Genomic DNA, 13518 nt, shown 5'->3' on the forward strand with positions numbered 1-13518 from the left:
TGTTTGCTTGTAAACATTCTTTTGTAATGCAAAAAAATAAACATTAGTGGGGAAAAATGGCGCCACAGCAAGCTCTGTTTTGCCCCACTAATTTTTTTTGGGTGTTCTACTAAAGGTTGATATATATAAATCCTTTACCAATGTCAGTATATACTGGCCTGGGTAAGTCAAAACATTGAGCGACCGCATTCAAGCGAGTCCAGAGTTTAGTCCAGAGTTCGAGCGATGCTTGTGATAAAAAAGGAGAGGAGGAGTCATGAGGTGGGACTATGAACAGTGGTACGTGAAGAGTGCTAATTTTGTCATGATATTTAGCATGTGTCAGCACCTCATGAGGTGCTAAGTTAAAGATGCTATTTAGCGCAAAAGCTAGGCCACCTAACACTGCTTCCACCCAATGTTATGGGACATAGGACACATTAAGGGAGTTGAGAGATTAATATCACAAGCCTCTTTTGACCTTCTATTTGTTATTTCCTACTATATCTATCATATCACCTCCTATTGCCTCAATGGCCTTGACCCACTAGTTGTAGGAATTTTGACTTATGGTTTGATGAGCTAATGAAAACAAAATGTAATTTTAACAAGGGAAATGGGAATTTTAGGAGGGGAGGGCGAATTGTAGGAGGGAAAGTTAAAGGATTTTAGAAAGGAAGCATGAAAATGGAATTTTGCTTTTTTTAAGACCATGGTTCCAATTCATTCTTTTAACACATTGATCATATGGAAACAGATTGCATTCTTGAAGTTTATTTTATTGAGAGGTGGACATAATTCCAGCAAGAAATCTCAATGATACCACATAGCATGACAAATGGTTATTTCCATGCACTCAAATGGCTCAATATGCATTTGGGGTTTATAACTCCATGGTGTTCTATAGTGTGGGTTTCCCAATGGAGTCCAAGACAGCAACATACTCTTTAACACAAAATGAAGAGTAGCTTTTAATACAATATAAATCCATTCATTCATTCAATCCATGTCATTCTACATTATGCAATGCATATGGCTTTGGGGCCTACAATATACTCAATACTCCAAAAGGCATAAAGATTCACAAAACACTTCAACCACTATCTTCACACTCATCATCTACAAAAGGACTACAAATGTGTGAACATTGTGTTCCAAGTTGATCAAACCCGTTGTCCTTCGCCATGGCTCTAGCCATTCCTTCAGCATATGTAGGCAAAGCACTACAGGGGTAAAATTAATAAAGAGTAAGTTGGAACTGCATAACATTGACCACAGAGTAACAAGATAACGAAGACAAGTCAACCATTCCACCATGCCAACGAAAATCAAACGTCTAACTTCAAGGATGACATAAGCTCTGAAAATGTAATTTTCAAGCACAAAATATAAAAAGTGTGCCACTAGCCAATGTAAAGCATGACAATAGGAAAGCAAAGTGTCTCACTAGTCATCAAAGGGATTATAAGTGGGATTTGAAGAATATTCATCCTCCCCCATATCCTTCTCATCCCTATGAGGCCTCTTTGCTAGGGATGCCTACACTAGTGGCAGCACATATGTATCCACCATGATTGTATCCACATCAAATGAATAACAACATCTTCCACTAGCTTGGCATGCCCTCATGAGAGGGCCTGTGCCACATCCCATCTCTAGAACCAGACCTCTTGGCACACATAGCAAAGCCAAAATCATAGAGACAAATCCTGAGGAGTGTTCGAGAGCACCCCTAGCGCCCTAAAGCTGCGAGCTGGAAGATGAGGCACCACGAGTCTGCTCTATCTCAGGCATGTAGTGGGTCCACATGTCATCGCTCACTCGCACCCCATGCATATCAAACAGAGAACGGCTCTTGGCCTTGAAAATGGGTGTGGAGGCTCCATTGCGACATGCAAATACCAGCATAGAAGTACGAATCTACATAAAAATACTTAAATCAGGTTCATTGTTCACTTTTCCAATTGCGAAAGGCTTTCCAAAAAGTAGATGAAGCATATACCGGCATGTCCTCCCCTGATTGTTTAACAAATCCGTACGCATTCTTGTCCAACACCATCTCTCTTCTTGCTATCTGAAGGTCTTCGACTTTGACATACCTCTCCATCCATATCAAGCAAGGGCCTGGAAATTCGTTGCATTAGTTCAAATCATAGTAGAAAGCTTAACAAATGCACATATACATATCAAGAATCCTACTAACATCTCACACCACCTGCAATGGGACAAAGCTTGGCAAGCCATCCATTGTCTCCTATGGTGGCTCCAGCTGTGGCCAAACCATACTTCACATGGTCCTCAGAAAGAATATTCCAAGGAGGTAATGGATTACTGACACCCAAGTTCTGTCCTGTGGGAAAGTCTAGGAAAATAAAATCTGCTGCCCATTTAACTTTTCTCCCCTTTTTCTTGTATTCCATAGAAGGGTCACGTGCAGACAAAAAGAACTCATGGATCTTAGCATACATATCATTTTTTCTAGCACATGCAAAGTCCTGGCCCATCAAAATGTAGTCTCCCACAAAGCATCCATACGTAGCCAACCCTCCATAATGCATAGCATGTTCTAGCGATAATGGTGGACAGAAGATAAATGGAGTGACAACTTTCACTATCTTTTTTCCTGTTGACAAAAACAATCCATTGCTGAACATATGCAAGAAGCTCATCCCAAGTCTTATGCACTTCAAATAAAAAAACTCAACGATTGAAGGAATTGAAATAATACCATCTATCCCATCACCAACATCAATAGAAGGCTCCGTAGGCGGTGGAGATGGTGTCCTCTCCACATCCTTGGCTGTCAAGAAAAAAAGGGCAAACGAGCTTAAAATTCTTTTGATTTACAACTAGTTTGACTGACCCTACCCCCCTGTAGCATGTTTCAAACACACCAAATAAACCAACCTTCCTTGCAGTCTTTCTTCTCTATTTTTCGTGTTGTTCTTCTTGGATTATCCTGATCCTTGCTTATTTCTATGGTCTTTTTTGTTGTAGAATATTGCTTGTACAAATCAAGCTCTCGTGTAAGCACATTACCACCTGAAAAATCTAACCACCAAGGGCAATTGACACGCTCTCAATCTGAGTGTCCATGCATGGACTTAGGATACATACAAGTAGTTGGATTGGCCATCTCTGTCCAACCCTTGCAATGTCTCGGAAGCTCATCGATCTCGCCCTCATTCTTCAAACATGTGAGATATTTCCCAATGGTAATAATGGTTAGAATTATGAGGCAAACAATGAATGGAAAAGAATACATGTTGGAAGAATCAACAAAGTGTTCACCTAAAGACGACGGGCTGAGCTGCCTAATCTAGTTCTATCATCTTGGTAGCTACCTTCCCCTTCCCAACACCACTGAGTTCACTAGACTCTCTAATTTTCAAAGAGGTAAACATACACTTTCTTCCCTCCAATTTGATGTCGTCAAAATGCTGACCAAGATTGTAATCAAAAGGTAGGGCAAACAACCACCCAATGCTTTTTAGCTCCTCAAGCACACCAATGGCATGATTTTCAATCTTCTCCAAGAAAATTTCTCGGGCCAGCCACCTGTAATAGCAATATGCCATCACATTGGAATAACAAAACACAAGAAGTAATATTATGATTGCCAAATCAATAGCACAAAAAAAGAGCAAAAAAAGGAGACTTAATTGGCTTACGCTCGGTATGGAATATCTAAAGGAGGCATGTGATACATATTCCGCATGATTGTGCTAGCCTCCAACAAAGACAGGTACTGAATTTTCTTCTCCAATTTCAATGGTGCAAGGGCAATGCACTTAATCTTTTCAAGAGTGATAACCTTCTCCGCAGCATCAAAGTTCAAAGAAAATAACTTGGCTTTCCAAACATCCCCTAGTTGGGGTCCAAGACAATTGAGCACCTACAAAACATTACTGGGCATGATTTCTGGAACTTTTTAAATTGACGAATGTACTTGAGCCATAAACCAAGAGTGAAGTTACTCGTTCCATCCGATCGGATATTTTTCTTTGCACTACATCTATCTCCTTCTTCTCTACCGCTGCTCTCTCCTCTATTAGAACTACAGATTTGATCCTCTCTAGAGCTCTCTTGACATCAGTGTTAAATTCAACCTGCAAGACATAATGAAGGCAACCAAAATGCACAGCATTGATAGACAATCAATGAGGCTTTTCATAACAATAAAATCTTAGGGTGGATAGAAATATTAGTATCACCTGGAATACAAGCCGTGCCAAATACCCTCTGCTCAAAGGGTACCAACCAGCATTCCCCTTAACCTCCTTGGTTCTGGCATTGTTAATTGCCTTGCGCTCTTGTGAGGACAAGGAGTTCATGAAAGCTTGGGCATCGCACTCACAAATGTTGTTGGCATTTATGAGCACATCCCTCAAGCTAGGCTTGATCACAGCATGCTCATTCAATCTACAAAGAAAAAATTTAAGAGTTCTTCTACCCAAAATTGAATGAAGACTAGAAAAAAATAGTACTATTAAAAAAATCTTATGAGTTCATGTGCTGCAAACTTGCCAAAAGAGAAATTTCAGTTGTCTTTTGTGGGTCAATCAAGGCGCACATCACCCTAATATGCCGTGCTTTGGTCTCTCTATATGATTCCTCAATCATAGCCATCCAAGCCATGGTTCTATGGTTTCCTTCCCACACATAGAACATCTTGTTAGATAGGTATAGCAATTCAGGCTTTGTTGCAAGTTCCTTCTCGAATAATTCTTCAACTTCTCGCCACATCGGTGACCAAGTCTGCCTGATCTCTAATGTAACCTCTGTCTCCTCTCCACTCCCACTGCAAACAGAAACTATAAATGCACCCTTCTCAAGGAGATACCCCTCATATTGGAAAGCACTCTTAAGTGCAGCCACATCACTTCTCAAACCCCTAACCCTGGCATATGTAAGAAGTCTACACAAAGGCAACCTAGGACACTCATCTGAACTGAGAATCCTGCATCTTGAAATAACATCACCCCCACTAACAAGATCCAAGGAAATATCTTCCACCACTGAGTCCATCTCATCTCCCACAACATCTGCATCATGCACATCAGTAGTCGTGTCTTCTGTGCTAGCAGGAACATCCATCTCTGATTTATCCCCACCTTGATCTCCCGCCTCAAGTTCCTCTTGGACCTTTCTAGTCCTCTTTCCCCCTTTTTTTTTGGGAGGTGTCCGAGATTTCTCTTTGCCCCTCCCTCTCATCCTGGTAGAGCTCACACTTTCTCCTGTTTCCATCTGCACACACAAAGCTCTGTTATGTTAGTCACATAATATAATAACTAGGTAGTATACCAATAACATCTCAGAGTAACATTCATGTTAATTCGTAAGTATACTAACTATATGTGAGTCACTATTTTGTCATTGTAGATTTGTTAGTATTGTGACATCTGATAAATCAAAACTACATATGTAAGTATAACTAGTTAATATACCAGTTATAGTACACTAACGTATAAGTAACGTATAAGTAACATCTAGAATATACTTACATATAAGAAATATACTAACATATACACAGCTCAGACTAGTTAATAGACTAGTTAAAGTTTACTAACATATAACTAGTTGTAGCTATAATGTACTAAGATGAAACTAGTTATAGTTATAGGGAATTGAAGTGGATGGAATTTGCTCAACAATTCAACCAATATGAGGGAGGAACCATTCCAAAAATCAGCAAATGAAAGAGATTTTGAAGTGGCTTCTAGCCACATAGGCTGCTCTTGAGAGCCCCATGAAATGGGGCAAAGTATGCTCCCAGGGGGCCACGATACTTGAGAGCCCCATGAAATGGGGCAAAGTATGCTCCCAGGGGGCCACGATATCGTGGCCCCCTGGGAGCATACTTTGCCCCATTTCATGGGGCTCTCAAGAGCAGCCCTTTGGGACTATGGTATCCCACAATGCAATGTGACTATGCTCCAGGGACTATGAATACACGAAAAACTACATGGATTGGAATGGAAACGTAAAGGAAACACCGAGATTAAAGACATGGAAGAAGCAACAGAAGAGGAAGAAGATACCATGATGGATGAAGGCAGACATCCACTATGACCTCTACATGCAGATTTGTTTCCTAGCATTTTGTTAAGCTTTAGGCCTTTGGGAGCCCCTTGATTTCGGCCAAACATGACTCCCAGGAGGCCCGATATCGTGGCCTCCTGGGAGCCATGTCTGCCTAAAATGAAGGGGCTCTCAAAGCCTCCTTGCTTCAAGATTAGGAAATACGAAAGGTAAGAATTGGAGGAGGAGCTTTTTTTCCATTTCATCTTCTTCCTGCTCCCTCTTCTTTTCAGTTCCATCTTCCTCCTCCTCCCATTGCATCCCTTCATTCCTCTCTCCATCACCAGCCAAGACAGCACGTTCAGAGGTAGGAATATATCGTCCTTCGCTTCCTAATCTTGAAGCAAGGAGGCTTTGAGAGCCCCTTGATTTTAGGCAGACATGGCTCTCAGAATATCACGGCCTCCTGAGAGCCATGTCTGCCTAAAATCAAGGGGCTCTCAAAGCCTCCTTGCTTCAAGATTATTAGCTAGTTGAACGTGTTCGTCCCGTAATATACTACCCCCCGTAATATACTCAGATAGTACCCCGTAATAAGCCCCACCAAGAAGAACACCAAGATAATGAAGATGTTCTCGAATTCTCTTCTCTCCGGAGTCTCTTCACTCACTCTCATTATATGATGGGCTTAACTCAAAAGGGTGTCCAGATTGTCACATGCAAAGTTACACCTTCACTGGCATGTCATAAAGTTTATGAACGTCGACTGTATGTTTTGATACATCAATGTTGTTCCTTATCAAACATTGCAGATTATGTGTTTTCTATCTTCCTTAGAATTTTCGGGTTCAACAAGCAGGACACTCTTACAACATGGCCCTAGACGGGAAAAAAGAGAGCCAAATGAGCCTCCCAAGAGGCCATTGTCGCGGCCTCCTAGGAGGCTCGTTTGGCCCTTTTTGTTCCCCCTCTCAAGCTTTGAAACAAGCTGCATTGGATAACCTTAAGGCAGATAAAGGTGCCAAAATTGGGCTAGATGCGGCTCCCATCAGCCCGCGATATCGTGGGCTACTGGGAACCGCTTTTGGCCCCTTTTATCTGCTTGAGGAGGAAGCCATATTTTGTGGAGAGGACAGGCCATAGGTGTTTTGCACTAGTCAACCTTACACGAGAGGAAGATTGAAGATACTAATGAAGAGACTAATAGGAAACCGCTGTGAGTGACAGAGAAATAGGAATGATTTTCCACTGCGATCAACAGAGTAAGGGGACGGAAATTGATCAAGGGAGGGAGGTAGGGGTACCGGAAGGTGCGAGCTTGAGTCGAATGTCGAGCGAATTTGGAGCAAGGAGGAGGAGCTTCAGATGGGGAAGGCGGCAGGGAGGGAAATGGAAGTGCAGATCTTGAAGGGAGAGGCTATGGCAAAACGGGGAAGGAAGGGGGAACTAAGAGATGGAGCTGCAAGGCTATGGCGGACGGACGAAGAAAGATGAACACACGCGAAAATGGGTCGAAGGTGGTAACAAGCATCCGGGAATACTCCGAACTTAATTTATATGGTTTGACGCTAATCGGGTTAAAGTCTTCAAGTCTGCTGTCGACATTAGTCCTCACAAGCTTATCGCGCCTACAACCGCCTTATGGATTGTGGGTTCTTTATGTTGTTTATGGTTTGCCAATACCTTCAAAGAGAGGTGCAAGCTTCGTAACTACCGTTTCATTGGTTGTGGATTTTTTCATGTCCTTCGAGGGAACTGGTTTACCTTAGGTGGTTTACCATGGAGTGCCACTTTCTCTCATGAATGCCATTGAGTGAATTGCCTCCACACTGAGCAGCTCCTAAGGTCTGTATCGATGAGATGCACCCCCGACTCACCTTGAGCTCACCTTGGTTGGGAGTTGGCTTCCCGGATGCTTGTTACCACGCGGGTTTGTTGGGAGTTTTTTTTGTGTTTTTGTTTTTTTGAAGATCCACTCCCTTCCCTCTTCTCTTACCTGGGGGCCGTGGCCCCCAGGAGTCCTCTCTCTCTCTCTCTCTCTTGCTTCTCTCTCTCTCCTCCCCTCCCCTTCCCTCCTCGCTCTCACTCCTCTCCGTCCCTTACTCCTCTCACTCTCCTCTCATCCCTGGGGGCCGCAGCCGCCAGGGGATTCTCTCTCTCTCCTCTCCTCCCCTCACTTTCTCTCTCTCTCTCTCTCCTCCCCTCATTCCTCCTCACTTCTCTTTCTCTCTCCCTCCCCTCATTCTCTCTCTCTCCTCTCTCTTTCCTCAGTAGCTCGTCGACCTAATGAGTCCAAAGATGATGTTGACTATCTGGGTTTGGGTTTAGGGAACTAGCATTATCTGGGTTTGTGTTAGTTTTTATAACTAGTGGGTTAGTTTTGAATGGCCACTCCTGGCTAAATTTGTTGACACCTCATCTTGCCGTCATTAAAACACCTTATGGATATTGCACGTCCCATGTTTTCAATATATATGTGATCTTTGCATTTATACGTGATCTTTGCACCTCCCATGTTTTCAATATAAGATTGTAATGATAAGATGTTTAGCGGCTATGTGGTTTCCCGTTCAAAATTTATTGGATGGCGGCTATGTGGTGTCCTATTCAAAGATTTATTGGATGGTGGCCACCAAACCTTGGATACTCTGCTACGTCATTGAGTTGTGAGTCATTGATTTGGATACTCTGTTGAAACTCCTTCTTGGATACTCAGCTGAGTCTCCTTCTTTCAAGTCATTTGGGTCTCCTTCATGGATACTCAGCTGAATCTCCTTCTAGCTAGTCATTCATGTCTCCTTCTTTGATGCTCAGTTGAATCTCCTTCTTGCCAGTCATCCTAGCTCTTAGACAACTTGGATTGCTTTTTGCTTGCTATCCATACTCGTATCTAACTATGCCATCTTTCCTTGTGATCAAGCATGGAGCTCAAACTTTGGATATCAGATATGACACAAGTATCTATGAGGTTTCTCTTTTGGACCTGAGAGATTTCTTTCAACTGCAAGACAACAACTTTCTTCTGCAAGAGGAGATTGGACTAGAGGATGTTGGTGTCATTCATCGACCCATTGAGCTTGAGGCAGGAGAGCTTGCGTTCAAGATAGAAGCAAAGTCAGAATGTGTTTTTTCTATCGTCACAGAGCAAATGCATGCACTTGTTTTGACATGTAAGGAGACTGTAAGTGTGATGACCTTGCTTAGAGAGCTCCCACTTAGTAGTGCTTTGCATGTTGCCTTTGCCTCTGCTCAGACTATAGAGCAAGTATCATAGTTGCCACAAAACTATAATGGTTATGTTTTGTTTGAGCTCCCACCTTGTCTTGGAGGGTCTGCTATGTTTGGAATGGACCAAAAGAATGATGGTCATGCTTGGACATTGTACTCTACTAGCTCGCAAGAGTCATTCAACGGGATGGTTAGAATCAGTAGGTGTACAGGCTACTTGAGGTGTTGCAATTTGGATTGTCCATATATGGAATGGACTGGTTTCTACAATGAGACACAATGGAGGGGAAAACTAAGAAAAATATGTCATGTGGGTCCAGTTGAAAGGGAATGTGGTTCCTTGCTTTGCATTCATTGTTGTCAGATTCCTAACTGTGTTTTAGAATGTAAAGCTTATATATATTACTGCATTCCACATGATCGTGAACATACTACAAGATGTGCCATTCATGTGGGAGTACATGAGCATCCAATTAGTGAGGGAAGTAGTCGAGGTAAATGGAGAAAAGTGGATGAAATGGTATCTGACCATGCTAGAAAGAACCTTGCACTCTCTTGCAAAAATATCGAGGTGGATGTTGCCAAAGATATTGTTATGGAAATGATGCTTGGTGGCAAAGAGGAAGCCGTAGAGGAGATGGATGAAGTTGGCTTCCATGAAGTTCTTGACACAATAACACCATTGTCACAAAGGAGGAGGCTTCAAAGAGCTGTGCAATCATCTAGACATGGATCAGAACGATTTCGCTGGATTCACTATTGGAGTTGAAACGTCGATGTAGATACCCTTTTTTGCAAAGTGTCCTTTTTTCGAGACAACTATCAGATAATCAACAACCTCATGTCTTTAAGATGTCAACTATTGGTCCAGGTTCTGGGCTTGACTTGGTGAATAGGATGAGGCCAAGTGGTAACTTGGGTTCTCAATGGTTGCACTTTGACCATGTTCATCAGGTGAAAGGATGGTCCACCATGGGTGCCCATGTGTATGACCCTTTCATTAGGGAGCTTCTCACCATTGCAATATGTGAATTTAAGCTTGAAGATGCTGGTGCACAAGTAAAGTTCTGGCAACTCATGAATGAGCAAATGTTGAAGAATGGATTCCCTTTGCCTGAATTCAGAGGGTTCATGGCAGATGGTGTGGGAGTGAATTGGCTTGGAGTTAGAACAGTATATAATGGTGGACCACAAAATTTCATGGAAGGTAAAGAGAGAACATGTGGTTTTCACTGGGAGATGAGCATGGTAGAGCATACTAGAAGATAATTTCTTATTTATATTTGAGTTTGTAAATTTGAGAAATGAGAGAGAATAGGGAGGGAGAGAAAGAGAGAGGAGAGCTCTAGGGAAAGAGAGAAATTAAGAGAGAGAAGAGGGGCTCTTGGCGGCCGTGGCCACCAAAGGAAGAGAGAGAATGAGAAATGAGAGGAGTAGGGAGGGAGAGAAAGAGAGAGAGGAGAGAGGGAGAGAGAGAGAGAGAGATTCACAGAGAGAAGAGGGGATCCTTAAATGAGAGAGAAGAGTAGGGAGGGAAAGAAAGAGAGAGGAGAGAGAGGGAGAGAGATTAAGAGAGAGAAGAGGGTCTCCTGGCGGCCGTGGCTGCTTGGGGTGGTAGCAAGCTAAGGGTGTCCACTTTTTGTTCACTCCCCAATCCTAAGGAGGTGGAAAAACAAGCTTTTTAGCACTCAAAAATGCAAATCTCACCTACTTCCCTATGGATCTAGTCTTTGAAGTCTTCTGACACAACATCACACTTGCTATTGTGCACACAATCGTATAGTCTGATCGAAAATTCGATGCACACACAAAAAATTTATTTGTGTCACACGGCATGGTTCCAGGGTGGTCACACGTTTGTCACGAACAAAGAGTGTCATATAAAATTCTAAATTTCTCACTCATTTTAGATTAAATGTTATTGAAACTTTGTAAGTGGTCTCTTTGCATTATGTAGAGCTTAACTTGATTTATTGGTAATTTTTTGAATGATTTATCTAATTATAAATAATTATTTATAATAAATAAAGTCATAAAATACATGCATTTTAGTAGCACACCACATTTTTTTAGTATTTTGAATAATTAAGCAAATCCAATTCGGTGGAAGGTTAGTAGGCACATAAGGGTGTGTGGTTGAATCATCAAATCCCAAATCCAACGGTTAGATTTAGGAAGATTGAAGTTTAATTTTTACTTTTACTCCTCAGAGGATCAACAAAGAATATTAAAAATAAATCTAGTAATTCTCAAACATAACCAAACATTTCAAAAATGTCAATATTTTTAGTCCTATGCAAGATGAATAAGGGGAAAAAATTTTGGTTAAATTTGAGTAAGGGAAACGTACGATATGGCCTCCAAGAGTTAAATCTCCCTTTTGTGGGGGAAAAAGGGCCACCCAAGCCTAATACCAAGACAAGGTAGGCTTGGTATTAGGCTTGGTGATGTAGGCTAGGAGCATCACCGATCCTAGTGGCAAGCCTTTGGAGTTTGCATGCTGCCCATGTGGAAGGCTGAGTCATCAAAACCATGCCACGTTGTTAGACCACGTGGTGCCATCTCATCAAGCAGATGTGACATCACTCCTTGCCATGTCACCTTACATTGCCACACGTGCTGCCACATGTGCCACCTCATCATTCCACATCATCAGCCATGTGATCACACAATGCCACCTTGGCATACCTCCTCTCCTGGCCACGTCACCAATCCTCCACCTCAATTTGCCATGTCATCTACCACCTCATGAATGCCAACTCATCATGCCACATCATGCCCACTACCACATCATGACCATGCAGGAAGAGACTATATTACCACATCATGACCATGCATGGTGCCACATCAGCAAGATGTATACACATGACGATGTGCGATGCATACAATACCTCGATCGAGGTATGTATGATGGGGGATGCATACAATACCTCGATCGAGGTATGTATGATGGGGGAGGCATAGAATACCTCGTTCGAGGTATGTGACCGAGGATCGAGGTTCATACATACATGCATGCGCAATGCACTTAATACCTCGATCGAGGTATAAGATCTGATCGCGGCTCCGGCATAGCAGACCTCTCCACCAAAACTAAGCCAATTAGTATCAATCTTAGCACCTCTCCACCAATAATAATGAAGAGCAATCTAAGAGCAATCTAGTGGATGAGTTGAGGCTCTCTATAAGACACCACGTTTTGGTTCATTTCACCCATTCTTAGCCATTCTTGCCTCCTCATCACTTTGTCACACCTTCCATCCTACTTTCATTGAGAATGGGTTCTCAAAGCCGTAGAGCTAGTAGACGTGAAAGATGTAGGAACCCCCCCCCAAATCTCATTGACGAGGAGCGCAAGCGGAAGGCTCGTGAGCGCAAGAGAGCCTCTAGAGCTCGAGCTCGCGCTGCCACCACTGATCCACCTCCAGCTCTACCTCTACATCCCACCTCCACCCCCACCCCCACCTCCATTGTCCCCCCATGCTCATCCACTCCCCTACCTCTAGCCTCCGCCCTTCCCCTAGCCACCTACATTTTGGCCTCCACCTCTACCTCTTCCCCCTCCACCCTCCCCCCTCCCCCTCCCCCTCCCCCTCCCCCCGCTCCGCTTGGCGCCTCCCTTCCCTCGTCCACCCTACCATCTCCCATTGATCCCGTTGCCCCACCTTGCAGCAGCAGTGTTGCTTCACGACGTGACTTGCCGAAGTCCACTATCCGTCGTCGTACTAGCAAGATCGTGCAGTCTTTTTTTTGTGACCTCACGCCAGCTTCGCAGTCTTCTCTTCTTACGTCCCTGATTGATCACCCTGACTTGGTAGAGTGTAGGAGGCTTGCTGGTCTTGGTGCACGTAGAGATAGGGTTGTATCTAGCGAGGTCCTTAGCAGTGTTCGACGTTCCTATGCTTCTATTAAGCATAGGAACTCCAGTGATGCCTTGGCAGCACGTCGTGCTATTGTGGCTGCCATTAGTAGACCTCATATGATAGGCCATGTGCGTACCGCTTCACGTCTTCTTCAGATTGCACCGCGCACATTGCGAGCAGGCATCATTAGGAGGCAGAGTCTAGAGGATAGTGAGACTGATGCTCTTTGGGCTTCGAGTGGTCGTGCACATCGCAGCGATCGATTGTTGGATGATTCCGCTAGGTCCTTCATACAACAGTTTTGGGAGGAGCATTGCAGAGCATCCCCGGTGTTCAAGAAGGCATTGCGGAAGAGGGTGTCACGCGGTGTGTACATTGAGCATGGTGCATGTTTTTTGGAGTGTACCCAGACTAAGTTGTACACTCA

At 43.3% G+C, this 13518-nt stretch overlaps 3 protein-coding genes across 3 annotated transcripts; all 3 read right to left on the reverse strand.

Annotated features, from left to right (window-relative positions):
- Positions 1-1719: 1719 nt before the first annotated feature.
- On the reverse strand, positions 1720-3150 carry LOC147883313 (uncharacterized). Its single transcript, XM_087399465.1, has 6 exons — positions 3127-3150; positions 2887-3055; positions 2708-2779; positions 2195-2602; positions 1982-2103; positions 1720-1899 (listed from the first exon to the last, which is right to left on the reverse strand). The coding sequence occupies exons 1-6, from the start codon at positions 3148-3150 to the stop codon at positions 1720-1722; spliced, it is 975 nt and encodes a 324-aa protein (XP_087255591.1).
- Positions 3151-3293: 143 nt separating this feature from the next.
- On the reverse strand, positions 3294-4442 carry LOC147883314 (uncharacterized). Its single transcript, XM_087399466.1, has 4 exons — positions 4194-4442; positions 3957-4088; positions 3651-3874; positions 3294-3537 (listed from the first exon to the last, which is right to left on the reverse strand). Exons 1-4 carry the CDS (start codon positions 4311-4313, stop codon positions 3294-3296), a joined length of 720 nt encoding a protein of 239 aa, XP_087255592.1. The 5' UTR covers positions 4314-4442.
- Positions 4443-4479: 37 nt separating this feature from the next.
- LOC147883315 (uncharacterized) lies at positions 4480-7351 on the reverse strand. The gene is made up of 2 exons (XM_087399467.1): positions 7305-7351; positions 4480-5226 (listed from the first exon to the last, which is right to left on the reverse strand). The coding sequence occupies exon 2, from the start codon at positions 5224-5226 to the stop codon at positions 4480-4482; it is 747 nt and encodes a 248-aa protein (XP_087255593.1). The 5' UTR covers positions 7305-7351.
- Positions 7352-13518: the final 6167 nt, after the last annotated feature.

This window comes from Dipteris shenzhenensis, chromosome 28, assembly GCF_047967505.1.
Source record: "Dipteris shenzhenensis isolate YYH24624 ecotype China chromosome 28, Dip_SZ_1.0, whole genome shotgun sequence".
NCBI lineage: Eukaryota > Viridiplantae > Streptophyta > Polypodiopsida > Gleicheniales > Dipteridaceae > Dipteris > Dipteris shenzhenensis.